Source organism: Anser anser (genome assembly GCF_964211835.1).
Source record: "Anser anser genome assembly, chromosome: 25".
NCBI lineage: Eukaryota > Metazoa > Chordata > Aves > Anseriformes > Anatidae > Anser > Anser anser.
The window spans coordinates 4,329,672-4,356,571 of NC_139746.1; the positions used below are offsets into that span (position 1 = coordinate 4,329,672).

At 44.3% G+C, this 26,900-nt stretch overlaps 2 protein-coding genes across 2 annotated transcripts; one reads left to right on the top strand and one right to left on the bottom strand.

The window, feature by feature from the left end:
- The first annotated feature begins 2,516 nt into the window (after nt 1-2,516).
- On the top strand, nt 2,517-4,978 carry RPL36 (ribosomal protein L36). Its single transcript, XM_083810892.1, has 4 exons — nt 2,517-2,623; nt 2,707-2,801; nt 4,214-4,348; nt 4,848-4,978. The coding sequence occupies exons 2-4, from the start codon at nt 2,709-2,711 to the stop codon at nt 4,935-4,937; spliced, it is 318 nt and encodes a 105-aa protein (XP_083667018.1). The 5' UTR covers nt 2,517-2,623; nt 2,707-2,708; the 3' UTR covers nt 4,938-4,978.
- Nucleotides 4,979-7,400: 2,422 nt separating this feature from the next.
- On the bottom strand, nt 7,401-26,582 carry LONP1 (lon peptidase 1, mitochondrial). The gene is made up of 18 exons (XM_083810766.1): nt 26,190-26,582; nt 24,493-24,581; nt 23,966-24,085; nt 22,286-22,514; nt 21,694-21,755; nt 20,963-21,092; nt 20,478-20,561; nt 19,086-19,306; nt 17,251-17,389; nt 15,556-15,734; nt 14,338-14,425; nt 12,739-12,861; nt 11,922-12,038; nt 11,486-11,626; nt 11,235-11,400; nt 9,883-10,091; nt 8,431-8,595; nt 7,401-7,786 (listed from the first exon to the last, which is right to left on the bottom strand). The coding sequence occupies exons 1-18, from the start codon at nt 26,571-26,573 to the stop codon at nt 7,622-7,624; spliced, it is 2,811 nt and encodes a 936-aa protein (XP_083666892.1). The 5' UTR covers nt 26,574-26,582; the 3' UTR covers nt 7,401-7,621.
- Between the last annotated feature and the right edge of the window lie 318 nt (nt 26,583-26,900).

A 26,900-nucleotide genomic window follows, 5' to 3' on the forward strand; every position in this document is an offset into this window, starting at 1 on the left:
CTCTTCCAACCTAGAAATATCTGTGAATCTGTGAATCTGTGAATCATCAGTGATTTACATGAGCTTTCAAAGATTAGACAGCAGTCTTGCATTGGTGTCTTTGCACCACTGGCTGCATCTCATTTGGTCCTGCAGAGATGTAGGTATTTTCTCAAGAAATCTCTGTCTATAGGCTCAAAAGTCTGGGAGAACCTGTTGGTGAAGACCAAGGGAAAAAAGGCACTGATTCAACCTTGGCCACATTAACCCTGTTTGGTGGTGAAAGCACATTTTCCTTGCTTGTTCTCCGAAATGCCTGAGTCATGTAAAATATGCCTTGAAGAGCAAGACAGACAGTCATTGTGTAAAAGTAAAGGAATTAGTCATCCTAAAGGGAGATTCAGAAGAATCTGACTTGAAAAGACCCACAAACTTCCCTGCAGCCAACTATTTTACAACTTGGATTTTAAATACCTGTGTTTTTATATTCCTGCTGAATCATTGACTCTGGGGACCAGTTTGGGTTCATCCCCACCTGGGAACGTCTATGAGCCCTTTGTGCCTGACATGGCTGACCTCTTCAGCTTTGGGCAAAAGAATTAGTTACTCATCTGGGAACAACCTCCATCCTTCCTGTACTTGGGCCAGCCAAAACCCCCACGCTCCCCTGATGGAGACTTTGCTCATAACAGCTCTGAGAAAGTAATAAGGGAAAAGAGCACGGAGACTTAATGCGGAATTAATTAAAGGGGGAAATTCTGCTGAGATGCAAACCACTTGCAAATGCTGGAAATGTGGGAGAAGCCATTTACCTCTGATGGAATGTGGCAGAGGCTTTTGGGAACTGAAAGACTGGATTTTCAAGTAGGTGATAAGGGACTTGTAAAAGCCATAACAGGAGGCAAAGGGTATAAAAGGACGGGGGAAAGGTGTTTTTTTCTTGGGATTTTTAGTGAAGAATAGGAAGGCAGAATGAGGAGAAACCCAAGGAGAGTTTGGTAGCAGTACGTCTATGTGTCTGCACATTGAGTGGGAAAGAAGAAAGCATCGTGAGTGGAATATTCCAATAGCCAGGTGAGTGCAGGAAAACACCCATCCTGCAGCACATCCTGGTTCAATCGTGCTTACAGAACCAGGCAGCAGAAGACAGTGGCCTCTTCCTCCTTCAGGCAAGTGCTTGTTTCAGAGCCACCATGCTGGCTGGTGGCCACAGGGATCAAGTGGGTGGATGTTCTCCTTCTGCACAGCCAGAGCTGATGTAGGTAGCCACCAAAATAGCCCCAGGCGGGGGACACGGCATCTTGTCCAGCTTGGGGCGTGCAACGTTGCCTGAAGGAAAACAAGGGCTTGTGGATGGATGGAGCTTTATTTGCCTTGTGTGATAGTTCTCTTTAGTAAAGATTATACCAAATCTGGGCTGATTTTAGAGGTGCATGTAACAAATTTGGGATTCCGAATGTTGCTTTCATGACTTTCAGAAACGTTAGAATGAAGCAGAGTCGGGTTTTCTTTTGTATGTGTAGGACAGTCACCGCCCTGCTGCACAGGTCTGTCAATATTCTGCCCTCCTGTGGAGAGAAAAGTTACAGCTGGACCTGTTCCAGGACGTGAGGGATAAATACTCCTCAGCTCTTGAATTTGTGCCATGAGCTGGGTGACAGGGAATCCAAACAGGATTCACGTGTTGGTTGGAACTACCCTGGTACAGCAGGAATGAGTCTCGCATCCAGACTGGTTCTATACTGTGTCTAATGGTGATATGTAATAACTTCTAAATTATATCCTATAATTTGCTTTAAAGTGAAATGTTTTCAATTTTGTATTTTCAATTCAATATTTTCAGCTTAAAAAAAATTAATTGCATTTGAAAGTAGAAAACTGGTCTTTGGGTTGAACAATGTGTTCCTCTCCATTCTTTCTCAGAGGTAAGGTTTTGTTCAGGCAGGAAAATCTAAGCCCTTTCATTTCAAAAAATTCTGTTTAAGCTGTTTCATTTGATCTGTCTATCAAACTTAAAAATATATTCGTAAAACTATCAGTGTGAAATCAAATAACCTGCTTCAGTAGCTTGGTTTGCCCCTGAGAATTTAGCAGAAACCTCCTCTTGAGCCCTTTTACTGCTAGAGTCTGAAAAGTCTGGAAGTGTGCACAAACTCTCACATCCTGTTGAACTTTAAAGCTGCCCGTTAGCAAGGCCTGACGCCAAGGAGCTTTGGGCTTGCAAGTGGCGGAGCTGGAGTTGAGGAAGTAGCAAGAGGAAAAGGCAAAAACCTTCCCCAGCAGCTCCTGGAAAAGCAGCTGCTCTTCCCTGAAGCCTCAAGCGCTGCCGCATTTCAAACATGAGCTAGACAGAAACTAAAGGAGCTCTGGCACAGAGAAAGGCGCAAATGCTGTTCCCAATTAAAAACCACTCGCACCCAGGGCAGCCGCTCTCCTGTGACCGTCTGCGGTCCCCTCCTCTGGCAGTGTGCTGGCCCGCCGCCTCTCTGGTCCTGAGGCGAGATAGAGCGCCCCCCGCCTCTATGGTCCTGGAGGGAGATAGAGCGGCCGCCGGGCGGTGTGAGGGGCGGGCTGCCGGAAGTGCCGCCCCAGAGCCTCTTCCGCGCCCTTTCCTTCCGGTGCGGCGCCATCGGCGGAGCGGCAGGTGAGGGCCGGGCCGGGATCCGCGTCCATCCGCGTCCATCCGCGGCGGGTCGGGGCTCAGCGCTGACCGCTCTCTCCCCGCAGACATGGCGATCCGCTACCCGATGGCCGTGGGCCTCAACAAGGGCTACAAAGTGACGAAGAACGTGACCAAGCCGCGCCAGTGCCGCCGCCGCGGGGTGAGTACGGGCCGGGGGGGAGGTCCGGGCACGGCCCCTGAGGTACCGGGGCGGCGGTGGGGGGCTGCTGGCAGCGGAGCTCGGCGCAGGAATTGGTCTCGCGGCCCCGGTGCCGGGCGCGGAGCTGCAGCGGCCCCGGTCACCGGAGGGTCTGTGGGAAAGGGGGGTCGGGGGGGTCGGGAGAGATCCGCGCGGGCAGGGGGCGTCGGGTCCGGCAGGTACCGAGGATGGGGAGGTGGGGGTGGAGTGGGAGAGGTACGGGAGAGTTAGCGGGGGAGCAGTGTGTAGTGGGAGAATAAGGTAGGTGGACAGTAACGTGGAAGAATACGGTAGGGGGATGTAAGCATAGCTTAAGTTGAATTAGTAGCAAAATAGAAAATGGGCTGGATGACTTCTGAACGCTTTTCTAGTCTGCTTGTTTTGGTAACAGCAGCAGGTCAGCAGTCTCCACGTTGCTGACAGCTAATGACAGATACTGGGATTTATGAAGTAATGGTCAGTGCGCATGTGATAGAAATTCAGTTTGCATTTTTTATCACACTTGGATTAAATGGAGTGTTTAGACGTGGTGTTTGAAATGTGTATCACTGCATACCCTGAATTCCTTCTGGCCCCGTCTTTTCTAAAAATGTTAGTGCATGCAGATATGCGCAATAAGAGGTGCTGTGGCTAAAATGAACAGACTAGTGCGTCTCTCTGAGAGCACCGTGCTGCTTACAGCCTACAAGGGGTCTTCTGAGATGTGCTGATGGCATAATGGGTTTGGGGCCTTAGCCTAGTGTTTGCCACAGCCCTTTGCAGTCCAGCCCTTCAGTTCAGGAAGACAAGTTCCATCCACCCATACTACTACATACTTTGTTTTGAATTCCTTAATTGCATTTTGGTACTTAAGTAGTAATGCACAAACAGCTTGGCTACATTCTTTGCGAAGTTGCTTGTGTGGTGTTGGGTTTGTTTCTGTATGCGAAACATTGCTGAAGAGTACACTCAAACTCCTCAGTTTGCTGAGGAAAATATTTTCCTGAAAGCTCCGATGTGTGAATCTGATTGTTGTCCCAGGCTGACTGAGTGCAGGTGACTGAGGTAGAGCTGGAAGCTGCTTGGTGTAGATCACTCAGGTCTTCCAGCAGGGTGTATTCCTGTTCTCTGGGAGGTGTTTTGGGATAGCAAAGCCTGCTTCCTATCCAGCTGTGTTAGAAGTGCAGGCAAGCAGCCAGGCTAGTTCAGAACCTTGCAGGATATGTGAAAGGGATGCGGTGATCCTGGCTCTTGACAAGGAAGGCTTTTGCATGCCACTGAATAGAGCTTTAAAACAAATGTTTGCTTATAGTAACTGTTCTGATGGAAATATTGATGCTGGCTCTGTTAGTGCTTGTGTTCGTTGCGACTTACATTATTTCCCCTTCCTGCAGCGCCTGACCAAACACACCAAGTTTGTGCGAGACATGATCAGGGAAGTCTGTGGCTTTGCACCCTATGAGAGACGTGCTATGGAACTGCTGAAAGTTTCCAAAGATAAACGTGCTCTGAAGTTCATAAAGAAACGGGTAGGTCGATCTGATGCCATAATGAGGATGTCAGAAACTTTTTTGGTTAACTTTGTTTTCTGCCTTTCCTGCCCCTACGGAAACTTTGCTTTTTATTTTTTTTCAGTTGTTAGCGTAGTTACCAGCCAAGGGACAGTGGGAGAGGGGGAGGCAGACTTGAAGATACTTTGCTGACAAGGCCCCAAGCTACAGCAATACAGATTTTTCTTCGCTGTTTTTGTATTACTTGCAAATCTGGTGCTGAGAGCAGGAGAGCAGTATTGATGGAGGCTGGGTACCATTAACGGGGTGACTTGAGAGTTTGTTGAAGGTAGCTCCGATAGCTGAGAGCATCATCTGTCTTGCCCCCCAAAAAATCTAGAGTAGAAATACTACTGAGATATGATGTTAAGTAGTTCCTGGCTCGCCAGTTGAGGTTGATGGGGTTGAAGTCTGACAAGGTTATTTTCTCTGCTCTTTGCTGGGATGAATGCTGACTGTACTGCTCTCTTCTCTGCAGGTTGGCACTCACATTCGGGCCAAGCGAAAGCGGGAGGAACTCAGTAACGTCCTGGCAGCCATGAGGAAAGCTGCTGCGAAGAAGGATTGAGTTGTACAGTCTGTAACTCAATAAAGTCCTTCCTCCCAAAAGTGGTGTAGCAGTTGTTAATGGCCTGTCTGCTTCAGGCTGTAGGGACTGGGGTAGGTCCTGGGGATGCTGAATGCCTAAGATACAGTAAGCTGGAAAAAATGCTGTTTTATTTCAGCTGCAGATGGTGATGCCGTTATTCCCTTATTCTTCCACCCTCTCCTGCAACATGCATCTTCTACCTTCCTTAATGCGGATGAACTCCTTTTAAAAACCCTTTTGTGCCCGTTGCATTAGCAGGGCAGTTCATCGTCATTCTCAAAACAGGCACTAGGGGAAAGGGAAATGCAGGAAAAACATCCAGAGCACAGAAAAAGCCCTGCAGGGACCGCAGGCACTTTATTCCATGTTCTTTTCTGTATGTGCAGAGGCACAGCTTCTGTTCCTCCAGAGTAGCCTGGCTCACAGCTGCTTTCTCTTTCTGTCTACTGAGAAAAGGCCTGTCATTTCAAAGAGCCTCTCATAATATGAAGAGCCAGAGGATTTAGTTTTTGGCACTGGTGCAGAAGGCATGCAGCTCTCAGTGCCATATCCTGCCCTGTACCTGATTATAACTGACCCATTCCTCCTTTCTGTGAACTCTTAAAGTCTACCTCTTGACTCCCTGTGGTTGCAGAAGTCCCCAGTACAGCATCAAGGAGGAGTTGCATTCCACATAATTCCTGTCCTAGATTTGATGGCAGCTGGACAGAGGATGTCAACAGGTAAGGGCGTCGTGATGTTCTCCCTGGAACTCCAGGCTGTGCTGCATCCTTGAGTCAAGGCAGGTTCCTGAACGTCTGTAACCATCCTGTACCATTTCCACATGCTTCAGGCAGCTGGGACCAGCCTCAGCACAGGTTAGGGAGCGTGTAGTGATCTGTCCCACCTGCTGTAAGGAAAGAGATGCTTCCCTCACACCTTTGAGCATCCCACCTTTTAGGTATGTGGGCCTGGCTGTTCCACTGAACCACAAGTAAATCAACGAAAGGAAAATGAGGAGAGGAAATGACTGCCAGTGGTGGTGAAGTCTGCCTGTCTTGACAATCTCACTCCTCAGTGATCATGGCAGAGAGAGACTGATTCATGACCTGCCCTTTTGGGGATGTAGACAGAAGTTGCTGCAAAATATGGTACCTGTTTTCTGGTAAAGCACAGCACTCCCAGATCTGGAGTTAGTGCAAGAAATACATGTAAAAAAAATGTAAAGACGGTGATAATAGCGAGCTATGTTTTACCACTTCAGGTGGTTGTCAGGTCCTATGAAACAGCAGGCTTGGATCTGTCTGTCATTTGTACCCTGCAGGCTGGCCAGGAAGTTCAACTGTTCTGGGACATCCTTAGCTCAAACCTTCCTTGTCCAGGCTTGTGCTGCCTCAAGCTTGGAGTTGTCCCTGACACTGTCCTGTTGATATATTCTGGAGGAGAAATACTTCTGGTCCCACTGAACTGAACTTCCCTGGGATACAGATGGTCTCTGCAACAGCCCAGTCTGTGAAGGCTGCAGTGCCAGGGAGATCCCTTCTCAGCCTCTCCTACCAATAAATACAGAGGCAGAAGGCAACGGGCAAGAATTGCTGCTGAACATACTAACAACTTTGCACTCCTCCCCCTTGATACTTCAATGCGTTCCTTGTGCAGTTTCTATGGTGCTTGCATTTCTCCCTTTGCATCCTCCGCTCACACGCTAATTTCAGCACGTTTTCAAATCATTAAAGAACTAGAATCAGTAAGAGTTGCCTGAATTTCAGCAGGATAATTCCTTATTCTCCACTGAGGACGACCTAGCTGAGAGACAGGACAGCTGCTGTTCTTCCAGCAGAAGGAAATACATTTCAAATGCTTCATGGAACTACTCTTCAGCTATTTAATGAATCCTATTTAAGTTCAGTTTTTCTAGTGTTTGCCATTAGATGAAGTACTCAAGTTCTCTAGACCAAGCCTGTGTTTATTGATGTACAACTACTATTGACGTACAAATAGTCACATTAACACCTTTAATTCCTTTTTTTTCTTTTCCTCAGTGAACATACTACAACTGCTATAGTGACAAAGACAGCCTATAATGGTGTGCAGTACTGACTACTGACACTGAGCGGGTCTTTCTTTTGTCCCAGTTTGCCCTCTTTCAGCTTGGGACTGTTACTGATGGTATGTGACTTATTCTGTAATAGAAGAACCATTTTCCTCTGCAGCTGGATTTGCTAGATCTACTCCAGTGTCCTAGGAGAATTTCAGTTTTCCCTCTAGCTTAGTGTGGGCTTTTAAGCCAAGACAGGGAGAGTACTCAACCACCAGTACATGAGGACCACTTTATGTGTTTTAGTTAAATACTGCCTTAAGCAGATACTTGGATTTACAGTGAAATAACTGAAAACATTAGTCTCTTTCATACTTAAAGGAAAACTAGCTCCACTGCTGCTGGCTGATAAGATGCACATTCTCTAGGTAAAATTTCACAGCTTTATTTTTTCTTGGAAATACTTAAGTTGAATCATAATTCAATATGAAAGAGTGAGAAATACTTTATTCTACCAAAGCTCTAATTCATTTCAGCAGCTGCGCAGCAGCAATAGCTCCATGTCCCACTTTAGGACTGCCCCATTTCTGAGCTGAGGCAGAGCATTAAGGTACAAACCACCTTTCAGACATCGGGTTGTTGAACATCATCCTCCAGCTGAATCCAGTTTTGAAAATGCTATATCGAATACCTCATTGTAGTGCTCAACAAAATGCACTTCTAGTCCTTCTGTAATGAATCCAGCAAGGTCGTAATAATCCTTTTTATTCTCTGATGGCAAAATGATGCAGGTAACGCCTGCTCTCTTCGCCTATGGGGAAAAAAAAAATTATGCAGTCTGCGTGTTTAGTCCTAGAAATCCATCAATCTACTAAAACCAGATTCTCTCCCATTTCAGAAAGCAAGAACAAGCACAGTTATTAAGGAACATGATCTGGCTTTACTTTCTTCTTCAGAGAGCAGCAAGGACATTACTTACAGAAGCTGTCGCTAGGACAGATCATATTTCAAGAGCTCAAGCCCCCAAAACACTTCCCAGTAGCTGCATGGGCAGATGAAGTGGGAGGCATTTTAGTAGGACTATGAGAGCACACCAGGGGAGTGTTACGCTAATTCATAGTGTTTTACTGAGTTTTAGAAGCCTGCTCCAACTTCTCTGAGGATAAACCTTAAATTCAAATGAAGTTTATCAGACCAACCCACCACATAATGACCCATAGCACTGTTCTTCAGGGCCTTTCAATACAGACACATGCATCAGAAACAGCACGTTAAGTGGAACCCACTCTATGGGTGATCTTGCATTTATCTCTGGGGGCCCTTCACACTCCTGCAAGCACAGCTAGTCATCAGACCTGCAGACATCCCTATTATGTGTTATTCCTTCTGTAATGACTATCATAAAGCAAAATACTCCTGAGATGAATCCATGATGCATGGAGACAGCGCTCTTACCGCAATAGTCTTCTCCTTGATTCCACCAACAGGAAGAATTTTTCCAGTTAATGACACCTCTCCAGTCATGGCCACATTCTGCCTCACTGGGCAATTCATGGCCAGTGATAGCAAAGCTGTTACTATAGTACACCCTGCACTTGGTCCATCCTTTGGTGTTGCTCCCTGTTTAAAAAAAAACAAAACACAATAAGCACAAAAAACCTTGTCTTTACCTCATTCAAAGAGTAGCAAAACCAAACAAAACCTTTGGTGCCATCGTAAAAGCAGCAATAGCAATTTCAGGTTGGTGAAAATTCACTACACAAAGCTTTTTGTGAAGTTGTCACCGATGGAATTCTTGAATCGGCCCATCTAGTAATAACTAGTAACTTATCATTCCTCATCTTATTCATACGGAATAAACCAAATGAGTCTGAAATTTGGTTTCTGGACTGATGCCACCATGATACTCATCAGGCTCAGGACTTGAGCAAGTTGCAATTAGCATCCTGAGCAAAAATGAGCGTGAATGCATTAAAGCTTTTTGTTGAACTAAGCCAACCATGGATGCAAGTAACAGAGGTCAGTATCACAAGGGAAGAGAGCATCAAGACTCACAAAATAATGGAGAACAATACTAAAAATCATTCAAGGCAGAAAATACTGTTCGGTTTACAAGCCCCCCAAAAAACAGGCCTAAACTAGTGACAGCTTGGATTTATCTGAGATCAAACAGATCTTTGAGGTGAAAGCCAAGGAAACAAATGTTTGAGGGAGCAGAGGAAGAGAAAGCATCTGCCGCTTTCTAATCCTCCAGGAAACCAATAGTCAGGTAACAACCAAGTTCCTATTGCAGAGAGCTGCAATAAGGAGACTCTGTACTATAGTAAATCATGCTTTAACAGAAGCAAAGCTTGGGTACAGTGGTAGGACAAACTCTGTCTTCAGTAAAGCACCTGCCCGAAACCTGTTAACACAGTATATTAGCACCTCTAAGGACTCTGCGCATTTATCCCCTATTCCAAACACCGGAGAAATGCAATCACTGACTAGGAACCACAGCACAGAGAAGCATTTTTAATAATGTGAAAATGACCTGAAGCCTTTATGAATGACTGGTAACACAGAGACAATAACTTCTTTAGCTGCAGACAAGCTTTTACCAGATTACTTAGCTCTGTGCCATGGTTCCACCACCTGCACAACAGGGCCAATAGCTACAACAGAAGCCTAAGATCGCTTGCAGTATTATCAGATCCCCTGTATTCTTGCCACATGTTTGCTGCAGAAAGAAACGGACACATGGCTCATAAGAATGTTTTCACAGGATCCTGAGGAAAATGTCTTCTTTTCTAGGTTTTACTGCTAAGAGTGCATTCAACACATGGACAAATTGTTTCCCAGCTTCATGCCATAGGTAGCAAGTAAGCCTAGCTGCTATGCACCTCTCTGAATTCTGAATCAGATTACCTCTGGCACATGCAAGTGGATATGGGAGGACATGAGGAAGTCATTGCTGGGTTCCTTCTGCATCAGAAATGCTCTTGCAAATGTGTAAGCTATTTTGGCACTCTCTTTCATTACATCTCCCAGTTGCCCTGTTACTTCAAGGGACCCATCCTTGTTCTCCTTGTCTTTGGGTCGCTTCAGGGATGTTTCAACGAACAGAGTGGAACCTCCTAAGAAAAAAAAAAAAAAAAAGGACATTCTGAAAGAAGTTAAAGGAAAATTCGAGCAGGAGGCTTTGGTGATGCAGAAGCAATGTCAGATTTGAGTCTGTGGCCCTCTAACGAGGCAGAAGCTCTTGGGTAAAGAAAAATTGAAACCTGCTCTCCAGATCCCTTCAGAAAGCTTAGCTAGAATTCTCAGCAGACCTGCATTGACAGCCTCCATTTATTGCTGCTTCTTTAGACTTTATACTACACCAACACAGATGCGACCCATATTAAGTGGAAATAAGCCGTTCTTATAAAGGTTTCAGGCACTTTTTTGGCTACGAAGTAAGCCAAGCTCACACCATAACACTTGTGGCCAGTTCTGGTTTCCATTGTCAGACACCTCTTTATCTTCTCCACTATACTGATTATCTCCCTCCTAACTACTTCCAGGATTTCAATTCTACCAAAAGTCAATAAGAATACACAGGAGGCATATCTAAAAGCCCTATCCTTTAATATGCACTGTATTTCCTCTCGGTGGTATTCATAAGCCTCCAAGTTACTATGGGGAGTAATCCAAGGACCTAGCCACCTCCACCCACCCCAACAGAGTGCTAGAATACCTGTATCTGCCCTTGACATCGAAAGCCAAGTCAGTGGTGAGACATCATGGAAGAGAGACAGCATGCCTCAGCTGTGCCGTAAGCACCTCCTGCTTTTAAGGAAGTAAGACAAGGTTTTGTCCTTGCTTTTAGCAAGTATTATGCTTTTAATCATCACTGTTCCTAATGGATGCAGTTCATACAGTATATGGAACATGAAGAGAAAACATTCTGGCCTGAAATCAAAATTAGCCTGGGCTTATAAAAAAGGGTCCCTTCTTTAGGGAAGAGGTCAGAATCTAAAAAGCAACAGAAGTTAACATTACTGATGTCAGTAGAAGAACTTCGGTGGACCTGGTAGGGAGAATTCAGTTTAACTACCACTCAATTTTTGAAAATTATATGGAAATGTAGACACGCATTTCAGTTTTCCAGCTAGTACTTACCTTTCAGAACCTGCAGCCTCACCTCAATGCAGGGTAAGAGGAAGCATTTCTCCTGGAAATGCACATTTACCCAAAAGCCACTGTTTAACTGCACATTGGGTACCTGCACAACTTACCCATAGCTGTCCAGGCCAGACCCATCACCACTCCTGGAGGAGTGGTTTCATACATTCGATCCACAGTGAAGATGGGCTTTCCTACAAAGTCCTGCAGGTTTTCAGGTGTTACTTGGACCGTCTCTGCTTCTCCACTCACAATTTTATAGGCTGATTTTCTCAGTACCTGAGAGAGACAAGAATTTGTTTCTGTAGAAAAAGCTGAGAATGCTGAAGCAAAGAGGTCATGATTACACATAATTTTCCCTTACCTTCTCTACTTGTTTCTGCAGATTCCTCACTCCACTCTCTCTGCAGTACTGCTTGATAAGAACAGTCAAGACATCCGATGTGATTTTGGCTTTGTTTTCATCCAAGCCACACAGAACTCGTGCTTGAGGGACCAAGTACCTCTGAAAGAGATCATTCAGCACATTCTTTTGTGAGTATTTGTGAAAAAGCCTAGTAGTTCCAATTTACTTAACTTCATTCTGCCATTTGCTCAATGCCATTTTCTAGAGTCCACAGACTGTCTGTTATAGAATGCTGGAATTATTTTAACTGGGTATTCAAATCAGGGGTACACTGTCCACAACACCATGTGCCTAGTATTTGTTGATACAGTTGGATGTAAATATGTAAACCTGAAGCTGCCAAAAACATTTTTAGATATAATTCACAGTGCATCACTGAAGTAGTTTCTCTTACCTCTGCAATTGCAAGTTTCTCTTCTGCTACATATCCCGATACATTGATCACTTCCATTCTATCCCGTAGTGGCTCTGGAATGGTTTCTGTTACATTGGCAGTACAAATAAAAAGTACCTGAAAGCATAACCAGATCCTTTTAGGCATTTTCATTAAGCTGCTACTTTATTCCAAGCCGTACATCCTCACTGCATTTCTGTCTGAAGAGCTGGAGCAAGATCTGAAGGGATGGAACAAGATCATGTTCTCTGTGGAGTCTGTTTTTTTATTACAGACAATGCTTTGGATTCTAGAACTACGTAATAGGATGTTCCCTATTGAAGCGTTACTGGACCTGGTGCTCACCAATGCAGACAAACTCATTAAAGAGGTTAAGATCAGTGCCAGTCTGGGCTGCAGTGTCCATGCCCTGGTGGAGTTTGTGATCTCGAGGAATACGGGCCTGGCAAAGAGCAAAGTCAGGACCCTGAACTTTCAAAGAGCGAACTTCCAGCTATTTAAAGACCTAGTGGAAGAGATCCCCTGGAACACTGTCCTTAGGGACAAAGGAACTGAACAGAGCTGGCAACTCTTGAAGGATGTTTTTCTTAGAGCACAAGAACTCTCCAACTCCCTGGGTAAGAAAGTGAGCAGGGAGGGCAGAAAACTCGGATGGCTGAGCAAGGACCTGCTGGCCAGCCTGAGGCACGAGAAAGAAATGCACAGGCAGTGGAAGCAGGGACATGTGGCCTGGAGACAAGGAGGTGATCCAAGACAGCCAAAACCTAACTTTTGATAAGTCTACACCTTAAGAACCATAAGAACCTAAGAACCTTACCTTTGATAAGTCCACAGGAACATCAAGGTAATGATCCAAGAAGTTAGAGTTTTGTTCTGGATCCAGCAGCTCTAGAAGTGCTGAGGATGGATCCCCCTGATATCCTCTTCCTATTTTATCCACCTATGGGAGACAAAATTTACATGCTACAAGACATTTCTCACCACAATAGATTGCCATGCAAAGATTCTTTAAAGTCTCCATCTCAAAATCTTCATGTGTTTGTTCATAAACAGCCACTACCAAGCTTTCTGTAGATCTACCCAAGTTACTACGATCTTACAGGCATGAGCATGTGACACACTAACAAGACACAGGACTCTTAAGAGTGGTGTGGAGAAGCACCACAAAGTCTCAGAAGCGTGCAATTGGAAACAAATGAGTTAGCATGGATCAGTGGGCTACTATTTGCCAAACCAAGCTATATTCACAGAACAGAACACTTATTCCACAGTAGGAGGACTACAGGGTGCTAGCTTAAACCATTCCCCTAATATTTAATCTAAGATGCCTTACTTACTCTGCTCAAAGTGCAAAGTGTGTACTGTGGTGGTTTTACTAACTAAACCAATGCACACTCACGTAATACACACACACACAGCCACTCCAAACAGCTCAGCTAGAGGACTTGGCTACTTTCACAGAACCACAAACTGGCTGAGGTTGGAAAAGACCTCTGGAGGGCATCTTGTCCAGTCTCCCTGCTCAAGCAAGGCCACCTATAGAGCTGGCTGCCCAGGACCAGCTTTTGAGCATCTCCAAGGCTGCTGTCTCTTTCAGTGTTGTCTGTGTCCTCAGAAGGAGGACAGCTCTCAACAAGGTGCCTCTCCGCTGATTTTTCCCCCCATAAAGAGAAGAGTTAACTAGATAATAGTTACACAGTGTGCTGCTATGGCCAACACAAAGCTCCTCACCAACACCACTTAAGTAGAAGTGCCATGAGCTACAGATTTCATTATCTTTCAAATCATTACCAGTTACTTAATGGTTTCACCACACTGCAACTTGTTACCCAGCTTCTTATTCCTCAATACCATTCCCAAACCATCTGCTCTTGGTCTTTCCCCTGCATGGCACGTAATGGAACTGGAGACATCTCTTGTCCATTCTGAACACTTGCTTTTATATCCTGTCCTTACTTGTTTTCCGCAAAGCACTGGACTGGTAGACCTGACTCTTACTTATTCTCAAATCAGACCTGAAATTGACTGTAAGCATCTTACTCCTTATAGTATTGCTTTAGACTTGCCAAAAGTGACTTTTTCTAATAATCATATGTTTTTGTGCACAATGGTACGTTGACAACTAAGTAGGGAACGTGAGATCTGCTGAATTCTCTGAATACTCAGCCAGCATCACTACAATCCTCATGATCCAAATAACTGCAATTTAAAGAGAAGAGCACAACTGAAATATAAAAGTTTAAGTCTGTTATAGGAAGAGAAAACAAAGGTCTAAGGTATTACTGTCACCTTAAGAACCAGAGAGGCCAGCATAATTTAAAAACAAAGAACAATCTAGTTACTGCTGCACCTTTCCTGTCGGTGTCAATACTTGACACGTTTTTAACAGCAAAAACTAGAAAAGCAGATACATCACCTCATCGATCAGTATAAGTGGATTCTCTGTCTTGGTCTTCTTCAGACACTGGATGATTTTTCCTGGCATCGCCCCAACATAGGTCCTCCTGTTTTACCAGAGACCATGTTTAGGGAAGAACCATGCAGTACAGCACACATCACACAACACAGCATGCAGATGGTGCAACAAGTATATCCTGCTGGAAAACAAGTCTGTATTTCTTTAATATCTATCAAAAGCATTCTCCATCACCATACTAAGCACCCAGACCCATTTAGTCTGTTTCTACTAGAGATCAGACTTGAATTTTGTCAGAATACTGGACTGCAGTTTTTAATCTTTAATCTCTTTTAAATCTGTGAGAAGCAAATAGGTAAGGCTAAGTGAGAGGGGAGAATAGCAACTTCTTGGTTTTAGTTAAAGGAATGTTAGAAAAGGGAACATTTCGTTCCCTCACTTGGTAGACAGAGAAAAAGGAGGATCAGTGTAAATCAAGAGGTACACTGAAGGTATTTACTGCTAGCAGCAAAACACAATCCTGCTAGAGGAACAGGCAGAAGCAGAGCAAGAGGATAACAACACAATGAATGCCAGGAGGCACAGAGCAGAGAACTTCCTGAAAAGCATCTAAAATATTTCTCTCTGCTTCTGTATCACACAGGGCAGAACCTCACAGGTTCAATCTATACTGCAGAATGGCTACTCTTCTTACTAGTTTGAAAAAATTGCTAGTTTTAAGGCATACACAGAGGAAAAATAACCTCCTGGCAGGGGCTGCTTTACTGATTTTTGTATTCAGTTCTCATTCCTCCATGAATATTCTTGTTCCCAAGTTTTCCTCATGCAGCACCTCTCTCCTGATCCTTCAGACACCAAGTCTCAGTTACACTTGAAAACAAGTGAATCACCTTGTTCAAATTATCCCCATTCTCTAGTGCTGGCAATTATAGACAAACATAAATTAACATTTGGCATCTAAGTCCAATGCTTTTGGGAAGCTCTCACAACTTTTCAAAGATCTCCTGTAAACATAAATAAAAAGCAGGGAGCAGTTGCATTTCGAGGCATGGATATTATTTTGATGAACTCCTCCCTTTGCTATCATTTTCACCTCTTCCTATACGCCAACTCTTGCTGGAAGGAGTTGGAGAACAGAGATCCAACTTCAGTCACACTCCTATTTTGACAATGTTCATAAAAATTGCTGGACAGAGAAATTGCTCAAAGTACACTGACCTGTGTCCTTTTATTTCTGCCACATCAGTCATCCCTCCAACACTGAAGCGGAAGTACTCTCTGTTTAGGGCTCTGGCAATGGAGCGGGCAATGCTGGTTTTGCCAACCCCAGGGGGGCCATAAAAACACAGGATTTTCCCTTGGGTGGATCCTCGCAGCTGGCTGACTGCTATGAATTCCTGCACAACAGATGAAGCACCAGCAGTGAAGAGGGCAACTGCAGCATATTTATCATTGGGTCAAGCAACACTTACAAAATGAGCATCATACACAAAACTGGTCCCCAAAGGAGCTGGAGAGGGCAAGGGGAGAAGTTAAGTCAGATTACTGGTGCAACTCTTCCACTGCATGGAATCAACCGCATCAGTAATCAAATCCACAGACCTGCATGATGCAACTCAGTCTGCTTCTGTATAAAGATTGGGCATAGACAGCATAAATAGCACTAGTGCTGATGAGCAGCATGGCTGGCTGATACTCAAAAGGGATTGCCTGTTTGCTGATGTGCAACAATTGGCTTACTGTAAATCATTTAAAATAATGAATTAGATAGTGGGATTAATTCATAAGTCTTGGGTGCTACTAGGGAAAGCATCCCCCTTTCAGGATCAGAGGGAAGACATTTCACAACCTTTACCTTTTTCTATAGACTGGAACAAAGCAAGTTAATAAAAATAAAGATCCAGGATGTCTAAGAATTTATGGTTTGTTATATATATCAATATCTCACTGGTAGCTTAGGAGGTGCCTCTACAACTTCTGTTTCTGTGCACAGTGATTACTGAGGTGGCCTAACTGCAATCAGTTCTGCCCACAAGGTAACACAGAGCTGTGCTACATACAGCACATGGAACAAAGAGAACCTGCCTTAATGCACCCTTGGAAGGAAATGGCATCTAGATCAAGTTGAAGGCTAGCTGTACTCGGTAGCTTCACCAAATCTGGCAAGGTCTCGCTGCAATTTGTAACACAAAGTCAGTATTTGCACCTGCCTCCTCTCTACAGGGCATTTTCACGCACTCCTCCCAGAATCCTGCCAACACTGGGGTTGTGTTTCACTGCTTGAAACCACTGGCTGGCTAAAAGCAGGATCCTATTCCTGTCCTCTGGAGAGGCAGGCAGCTCCCACTGCAAGTTTCTGCAACCTGTTGCAAGTATCTAGTCTTATATACAACAGCGTCGCTAACAATGGTACGTGCAGGTGGGACACCTTCAGGCGAAAGTGAGGGAAGCTGTGGAACGAGGCAACACTACAAACCCTTCAGCTTCCAACACAACTCTAGGGACAGGTAAAGGTCATGAGGCAAACATGCATCTTAGCTAACATCTCCCCCTACCTTAACTGGAGAGATTTAAGTAGTGGTTCAATATACTTTGGAAGAGCTGAAGCTTTGCCTGTCACGATGAACCATTTTCATGATACATTGATTTAAATCCAGAGATTGCTCCCCTTGGATATTTATTCATTTCCTCAGCATTAAGTAACAAAAGAGGTATATTGTCATTTAAATCAGAACATGACTTTCATTGTCACTGGCAATTAAACACATTAATTTTTCACCAGAACATTTCTACAGCTTTCTGTGATTCGTGAACTAATGCAAATTCAATGGAGAGCCATAAGCTGAAACACAAACGAACTGCCCAATGTCAGGCAGAGCGTGAAGTTGTGCTCTCTGCCCATTCCTGCCTTACCAGGATTCGCTTCTTGACATCATCCATTCCATAATGATCCTCCTCCAGAACTGCTCGGGCTCTGGTCAGCTCCAGGTTCTCCTCGCTGCACTTGCCCCACGGGATGGATGTCAGCCAGTCCAAGTAGTTCCGTGTAACACTGCCAGAAACACACAAGTGAGAGTGATTTAACAACAAGCAGCTCACACTCCCCACTACCTTTCAAAATAACCTCACCCAAAACAAATGGGGTATAAATTGTACTCATGAACAGGGGACTATGAAAATATTATCGTGATCTGAGCAGTCACTGTTAACTTTTCATTGATGTCTTCATTCCCTTGCCCCTTCCCCAGAAAATCAAAACTGTTGTCTCAGAAAAGCAAAATCTATGAAAAAGAACCATGGCCTGGGCTGTAATTCTTTTCTGTTGAACTCCCACGTCAGCTTACTCTCTTTTGCTTGCATTATTTAGGAGACAAAGGCTGTCGGCTTGCCACGACTATCCCACATGAGCATTTATAGCTAGAATCACATGGTCGCAGCAAACACTGCATAAAAATCCAGTTTGTAGTGAAGCAAGGCTTGAAAACAAGACCTGTTTGTTATCCAGTGGGTGCACAGCAATGCTGGAATTAAACTTAGAGGTAATACTGGCTTTGTGGTTATTTATTTTTACGCCTGATCCTACAGTCTGGTATCACCAACTAACACAAGCATACACTGCTCCCTTTTATGAGACATTTGAAAACATGCTGTGACTTTGCCAAAAGTTCTGGTCTAACATTCTAGCAATAAAACAGACTTTTAATTTTAACTACAGATAATTATCAATGAAAAAAAAAACGAACAACCAGACCCACCTAATTTGGACAGAAGGAAACTGCTAAACAATACTGACACTTTTCCACTATGGTATATTCCCCTCACCATGCTTCAGAAGTGGAAGATTTGAAATATGTCAGAGCAGGAATTTTCTGCCTGTGACAAGTTTCTATTTTTCCTGTGAAAATCCTCAGTAATGTTTGTTTAAAAAAAAAAAAAAAAAGCAGCACCTCCAATGTACTGTTCAAAAACTTGGAGTGCTGCACACAATTTCCCTGTATGATTTCTTGGTGTTGTGCTGGTTCTTGTCTGAAGCTGAGTGAAATTTTTTGTAAGCTCTGCATGACTGTTAACTGTTTGAATCAGGCTATGAAATTTAAAAACAGCAAACTAGGATTGTCTGCTTTCCCAGTGGACGAAGACAACATAAAGAAAGCTTCCTGGTACAAGAACAAGGAAAAAGAGCTGGATGTATGCTATGACAGAGAAAGATTTCAGACTGGGAGAAAACGATGTTAATGCAGAAACTAATGGTAGAGGTAAGCAGTTTAAACAGACTACTACTGAGGAGAACACGTGTGTAAAAGCAGCACTCATTGGTTGTAAAACTCTGCACACTCAGCTCAGCTAACACAACACACAGCCAGTGTTGTGTTAGCTACTCGTTTCTTTTTCTCTTGCATCTAATGAAAACACCTAAGAACAAGAGAGAAGAGACAAACTTAAGGACTGTAGGAATCACCACATTTTTCATGAGGAGGGAAGAACTGCACAGTACTTATACATAGCATTAGGTTGCAAGAGAAGAGCTAAAATGTTACAAAAAAGGTCAAATACAGTAAAACCCTGGAGATTTAGAGAAGACTCCAACAACTACGGTGTGATCAGATGCTACATTCAGGGAAAACAATTACAACAAAAAGAGAAAAGAAACACTTAATGTAAGAGCTTCACAGAACCAGACAGATTTCTCTCGTTTCTCTAATTCCACTAACTAATCCTGATAGCAGAGGACACAACCATGCGCTCACTTGAATTCCGAGGAGTGATTATCCAGCAAGCCCAACTTGTTCAACTCTTCGTCAATCACATCCATAACATGCTTTGGCACTACCAGATCTTTTAGTCGCTCACGGAATTTTTCTTCTATAGCATCCTTGTCCTCTTTTTCTAGACCTAGCTCTTTTTTAATGATCTTCAGCTGCTCCTGGAGAAGATACTTGCGATGCGTCTGCTTGATCTTCTCCTCAACCTAAACACAGCAACAAGTATCGTTACTGTTCTGTTCCTGGTACCACCAAGAAATATCAGATGCTTCCAAACATTTCTGAGTTACGACCTCCTCAGCAGCTGAAAATACAACAGAAATCTTCATTTGAAGCATGTTCTAATATAACAGGAGACTCTATTTGTACCATTTCAAACACTCTGACAACACTATCTCCACGACTGTTTTTGTGTATATGTACATATATACGGATATACTATAGGCTGGAGCATTTTTGCAAACAACTCTGGAAACGACCTGCAAAAAAATGAGCCTCCTTAAGAGCATAGTCCCATAGGGGACTATGCATTTTACCTTCACACACCTCTGACATACCATTAACTTCTCATTCTTCTATGCCCACTATCCAAGCATATTTAGGAGCTGTGCAGTTTCATTTATCTCACGGAAGGGAAAGCTGTAGTTCATCCTTCTTGTTCTCCACTTAGGAAATTTGACTTGACTGACATTTCAGTTTTTTAGACAATCATCAGGATCCCAAAGTTCTTTTCTATACAGATGCCCGGCCTGTTGCATGGGTTATTCCAACCCATGTGTGGAACTATGAATTTCTCTTTGCTGAACTTGAGCAGGTTCTTACTGACTCTCTGAGAGACAACACTACCAGCCAGCTGCAGTTTAGAGTTCATACTGTTGATCATAACCCTTTCTGAGCCAATTTTTTCACCCACCTTGTAGTTCATCCTTCTAGTCCATATCCCCCCACTTGACCCTAAGAACACTAAAGAGGACCACCACAAAGGCCTTGCTAACATCAAGGTACACAATACATATTGTTCTCCCTTTGTCCTCTAGGCCTTCTTATCTGAGAAGATAATCATTTTGGTCAGGCACAGTTTGCTCTTTGAAAATCCCTTCTGGCTCTTCCAAATCATCTCCTTCTCCTTCATTTGTCTGCACAGGCTTCCACGAGAAAGCAGATTTAACATCAGATTCTGTATTACTTTTACAAATGTGCAAGAAAAATCAAGTTTCTAATGGCAAAAGGGTATCAAATATGAACTCTAAAATAATCTCATTCCTTTAGAGCGTGTGCCATGGTTTTGCTTTAAAATTCATCACTGGCAGTGCTAAGCACCACACTGGTGGACATGATATAAATATATGCAAGATCCACGTTACTTCAAAGACTTACCTCCCTTCCAAGACGTTGCTGAAGTTTGCTCAACTCATATTCCTTCTTAAGAAGGGAAAGGGCTTTGTAAAGCCTTTTAGGAATCTGGAAATGATAGATACAAAATGAGTTTTCAGGCACTGTAGTCATGTCAGCTCCCTGTACAAAAGGCTACCATCCAGAATAAAAAGCTCCAACAGGTTGCCTGGGAGATACACTTTCTAATTCTCCAGCACCCACAGATGTAGAAAGACCAACCATTTAGCAATCCTGCAACACGCAACTAGTACGTTTGCCACCAAAGATGCAGAGCATCCTTTCCCTGAAGGCAAGTTATTAATTACTCACTATATCCTTCAGCAGGAAACTCATCACTGATATTAACTGATATCATCAAATGTAGTACTGAAGTCTCCTCTGCAGTGAGGCTAGTAGAGAAACCATGACGTACGGCAAAACCACTTTTGGTTCAGCTAATACAGCTTTAGTTAAAAGTTTCATCTTACACTGGTTTCTTCCAAGATATCTTGAAGTTCGTGCGACTCTGCTCCTGTTAGTGCTGCACCCATGTCACTCAGATAGATAGGGTTATCTACCACACGTTGTCCAGCCTGCATCATCTGAAGCACGGACTCTCTAGCAAAATGGAAATAAAAACCAAAATGCTCAGTAAATACGTACATTCATAAGGGAGTAACATTATGGGGTTATTTACTTGTTATAATGGTAAAGAAATTAAATGCTGCTCAGTTTCATAGCAAAGTAACTTTTAAAAAACTTTTAAAAAGTTTTTAAAAATTTTACTAAGCCAGTGGTCAGTACCAAATGCATACACCACTTGATGAAAGGAATGATCAATGATAAATATAATCAACTAGGTGATATGTTATCTCAATAGTCACATAAAATTTTTGTGTCCCACTACGCTAAGCCTCTTACTATGCTCATATGACATGCATCAGACTGTGACGGTTATTGCAGTGAGCTTCACTTAGATCCAAACCACCTGCTGCAAGTCCAATTGTCCTATTTCATATCCAAACTTCACACAAGGTTTCAAAAGTTCCCCTCTTTTACTAACAGTGGTTGCTAAAGCTTAAATCCCTAAACAAACTTCTAGGTGGCAATTCAGCAAGTTCTTTGTTACAGCGAAAGGACAAATGGAACAGAAAATCTCAGGGTACTCCAGCCTGAGAATACACTGTTCCCAAGGCAGGGAAGCGTGGGAAATATGTACCTGTACAAAGGGTTCAGGGCAATGATGTCCCGGATTGTTTTGACAATTTCTGCAGTAAGAGCCTATAAACACAAGAAAGATTTAATCAAGAAAAAGACTGGAAAAGGGCAAGGACTCAGTATAAACACAATATTCCCCAACCTCTCCACTGTGGGAGCTCAAAAACACAGCCCCTATCCATCCGTCTCCAACGCTGTGCTGAAATGGTATTTCATGTCAGGGCAGCTACTTCTCCTGGGAGGCAAGGGCTGCAGGCTGGCTTCCTGCATGTACAAAACTTGTTCTGGGACAGAGATACGGTCAGGTTGACCACTCAAGTCACCTTGCAGCAAAGGTTCGGTTTGATAAAGGATATTACACAGACTTCAACAAAGCTTCGTGCCTTCAGTCAGCAATTTTTTGAAGTGACTGATTCTAAGGAATTGAGTAAACCATTATTTTCATGAAGTCCCCTCAGGCAGTGACTATGAGAAAAAGGAAATGATTTCCAAAGCCTGAAATTAGAGCTTCGCTTTAGAACTCTTCCTTTAAGCAAGAAATGTGGATGCAATTCTACAGGACAGGTTGAGGCTTGCATGATTAATTCACTTACTTTAACCTCTTCTGTGATCTGAAAATCTTCATGAACCACATTCTCTACTTCTACCATGAGAACTTCTTGTGAGGAAGCAGCTACAGGATCTAGTACCACTTCCACAGCTTGGTCCTTTGCTCCTGACTCCTCTTCAGCCTCTTTCTTAGAGCGTTTCTGTTTCCTTCTAGCTTTCTGTTTGTTTTCAGGCTCCTCAGGCTCAACCTCTAGCTGCCTGTTTATACGAATCCTGAAAGCCAAAAGAAACCAGATACAACCAATTCTCCTCTGCTGTATGTAACTTCAGCTCTTCAGCATGAAAAGGAAAGAGTTGTATTTTGAATAAACTAAAATTCCCAAATTTGACAAAGGCAACTAATAGACTGTATGTATTTTGGTTAAGATTTAGGTTTGGGTTCATTCTGTCAAAATAAGGCTTGATTTAGTAAAACAGTAAAGTGACAGATATGGATGGGACTTAAGTAATTTTACAGTGAGTAAGTATTCTCTATTCACAGTGAGTAAGTATTCAAAAAAAAGTTAACTGATTTGCCTACTTCTGTTTCTGCTGTCCAGATTTTGACAGGTTAGCTTTCTCAAATGAAATCACAAATAGCTGGAAGAAGTAACAGGAGGCTTTTCTGAAGGAAGATGGATACCTAAGCTGCTCCCACTGCGTCAAATTATTATGTACTTAAGATTGTGTCGTGACATTAAGTGGAGAGTTAATGGAATGGGCTGTTAAAATATGCTTCAGCAAACAAAGACACCTCCTACTATTTCCTCTGCATCTAATATGAACCCTGAAAGGTTCTTTCAGTACTTGGATATAGTTTCAGAATAGTTTTTTCTCCTCAATACTTCCTGAATGTTTTCCTGTTAGCTTAATGTGGGACGTAAGACATTTAAAAATGGATCAAGTTATCAAGTCAAAACCCCTTTGCGCTCCTCCTGAAACGCTCATGTCCAAGTTCAGTTCCTCAACAAAGTTTTTAAGCTCTAAAGCTCATCTGTCTTTGCTTGCCTTTCTTCCAACAATAACACTAGTCTAAAAAATACACTATTGTGCTTACCTTGCGTGTATTCTTAGACCACCACAAATGAATTCCACTATTTCTAAAGATCATTGTTTGTTTCAGATTGTAGCTTGCCCATTTCCTTCCTCAAGTTCTCATTATAAACACATTCATAAAGATGCTGCTGCCACATTCCAGAAAGTGTATGGGAAAAGCTAAGGGAGGGATTTAGAAATGACAGGACCCACGCTTGTAGGACACCACATTTCATTATTTTGGCTGCTGATATAACAATTTCCTTTTCTATATTTTTCCCCCAAAATGCAGCATGCTCCTCAGATCTGATATCCAGTCTGGTTCCTCCTGTGGACATGACTGAACAGTGCTCTCCATCTCAATCAAATAAAGACCAATTCCCCACATCTTGAATGCTTGTTTACGTCACATTATGGTTTATGGAAGAATGACATGCACGAGGCTCTTCTTTTTGGAGGTTAACCTGCTGCATCTGCATCAGTACGCAGAATATTGCGTCTGAATACTGTCAGAATACATCGTGGTAACAAAATAAAAGCTTGTTGTACAAGAGTTGCATACGGAACTGCATATTCATGGTGAAAATGATAAAGGAATGTATCTTTAGAAAAAAATTCTGACAAGATGTGGTGGAAGTACAAGTAATTACCTTCGGTGCCCCATGACTATCATACGCAACTTGTCTCCGAGGTCTTGCATTTCGTGAATCTGTACAAACGTTCCCATCTGGTAGATTTCATTCAGATCCTCCACTACATCAGATTCATTGCTATTGAGAAACAAACAGAGTAGATATTCACAATCTTGAGAAAGCAGGTAAAATATAAAAAAGGAAAAAAACAATCACTGTTTGCAGAACTTCAAATTGGATTCAGGAGCAAAGACTGTTCACACTATTCCCACTGTCACCACCATGTCCCTTTCCAAATCACTCAGCTATCTGGATGGTTCATCCCCCTCCCAAACAACAACAGCCTTTCCTACAGCAAGACTCAAGCCCCTGGCAGTGTTGGTGGTGGTAACGGAAACTTTCATAGTCAGAGAATGGTCCAAGCATATATACAAATTTCTCTAACGCTATCCAAGGCAGGGAATCTCAGATGACAGCCTTTTGTGTAAATGTAGGCTAGTCATGGAATTATTTTATTGTTAAAAAGATCAAGAGAAACAACTTACTTGTCATCCTTTTTAAGGAATACACCAGCGTAAGGCTGAGCAAGACGAACTTTCCTCCTCAGCAGCTCCACCAGCTTCTTATTTTTCACCTAGGACAGTAAGTGTGAAGTCAGATGGAGATCTTCCATACGCTTTGAACCCTCAGTGTGTAAGAGCAGGCATGGTGAAACCCTTTGACTGAATTACAAAGTCTAATCTTTGTTCTTTCTAGTCTTGCCTTCATTAAGGGGTGGTAAAACGGAAGCAGAAGAATATTAGAGAAACGTGAAAACTCAGTATGTAAGACAAGTCACTGAGTACATAAGACTAACTTGAAAGCAAGGGAAGAAATCAGGCCTAAATTGTACAAATCTTCCAAGCAAAAAACTTCTCAGGCACTTGAGCAACACTTTTCTAGTATTTCTGTTGCTATCACTTCAGTACCTGTGTGTCCCAGCTCTCCACTCTTACTAGGCAGCTAGTCCAACCCTCCCCATCAACCCATCCAGTCCAATTTAAATCCTCATATCCAAAGCCTGCCCCGTTCCTTATCTCCTACAGCCCCACCAGCCTACCCAGGGGCCCTTCCATATTCACAACAGGACCTCGCTTTGTCAATAAAACAATCAACGGTAGCTCAATGAATTCACAGGATAAAAGACAGCATTTAACAACTGTCTGAATGGAAGACCTGACCTGTGCTCTGAAATTAATCATTTATATATAGAAGTGTCATATGATTACATGCCTGAAGATCACAATAATACACAAGCTTCTACATCCCCCAACACAGCTACAAAGCCACTAGAATTTGCATATATTAGATTTAGACATGCAGAAAAAAAAATCCAGTAGAAATTATATTAGGATAAATAGCACTACACGAACAGGGAATTATTGGTTCAAAATTTGTTACGTTTCCTCCAAAACTGGTTTGGAAAAATACTATTGGGTAGTACAAATATGAGTGTTTGTTCCAAAGTGATTACTTTTCAGGAAGAGAAAATATTTCTGCCTTGTGAGCTCACATCACATGTCAAAGATCAAACTTATATTTATTAAAATTAACTACGGGAGTGCAGAGAGGAGGGCTCGTGCTCTGAAATTTTGCGATTACCATCCTGTCTCAGCATCCCCTCCCACTTTAGCAGCGCTGCTCTACACCGAACTCGAGCCTTCCCCTTGCACCTCACCGATTACTGCCTTCACAAAAATATTCCTCTTGGTGCCACGACACAAGCCCACGAAGCTAAACCAAGGACGCTTTTCCTTAACCTTCAGCAAAGGAACAAGGAGAGGACGGCGACCTCTGGAAGAGTTCCCGCGTGATTCCGCCCCAAAGGCAGCATAACGGGCTCTGATGCAATACTTGTGAAACCGTCCGTCCGCTGCTGGCCCAAAAACGCAACGTTCCAGTAAAATTAGACCTCTGAAAACAAACACGAAGAAGCAGAAGGCCGTCGAGCGTGCCACACCGTGCTGCCCTCCCGAGTAAATAACCGGGCTCTGTAAATAATAAGGACTAAGGCTTCCACCAGAAAGGCACCGCCGCTACCACAAGCAGGGCGGGAAGCTCCCGAGCCCGGTGCCTGGGCTCCAGGGGAGCCGCAGGAGCCGCCGCAGGACCCGGCGGGCGCTGCCTGACGGAGCCGGGGGCCGGGCACGGCTCCGAGCTGCAGCCCCGGGTCCCCCCCGGGGGCCGTGGCGGCGCCGCTCACCTCGATGATCTTGATGAAGCGAGGGAAGACCGGGTTGCGCGTCACGGCGATGAGGGGCACGTTGGGGAAATGCTCCGGGACCATCAGCGGCGTCAGCGCTGTCATCACCGGCGCGGCCCCGCCGGGGTCCGCCCCGCCGCCGCCGCCGCCGTCCTCGGCTCCTCCGCCGCCGCCCTCCAGCGCGTCGCCCCCCGCCAGGCCGCCGGGGCCCCACTGGTGCCACCGCGGGGCAGTGCTGAAGGCGGCGCGGGCCGGCGGCGCGGGGCTCGGCTGGGCCGCGGGGCCCGGGGAAGCGGAGGCGGCCGCCAAGAGGCGGCGCCGCGAGGGCCCCAGCAGCGCCGGCCGCCAGCGCCCGCAGAGCCGCAAGCAGCGGGCGGCCGCCATGCTGCCGGCGGGCGCTGCCGCACTTCCGTCCCGTTCCGCCCCGCTCCGCTCCGCCCCGCTCCGCGCAGGCGCCGGGGGAGCCGCGGGCCGCCGGGCCCCGCCGCGCGTGGGACCGCGCACGTCCGCTGCGAGCTGCGGGGGCCGCCCCCCAGGGGTCGCGGGTTCGCGTCCCGGCTCGGCCGGGTGCCGGCGGGGGGAGGCTCGCCCGGGAGGCGAGTGTGGAGAAACCGAATTGCCCTGGCTGAAACGAGGAGAGAAATGAAGGGAATCGGGTGTGATGCTGGAAGAGAAAAGTGCACCACAGCACCTCCCTGAGCGGCTGGGGAA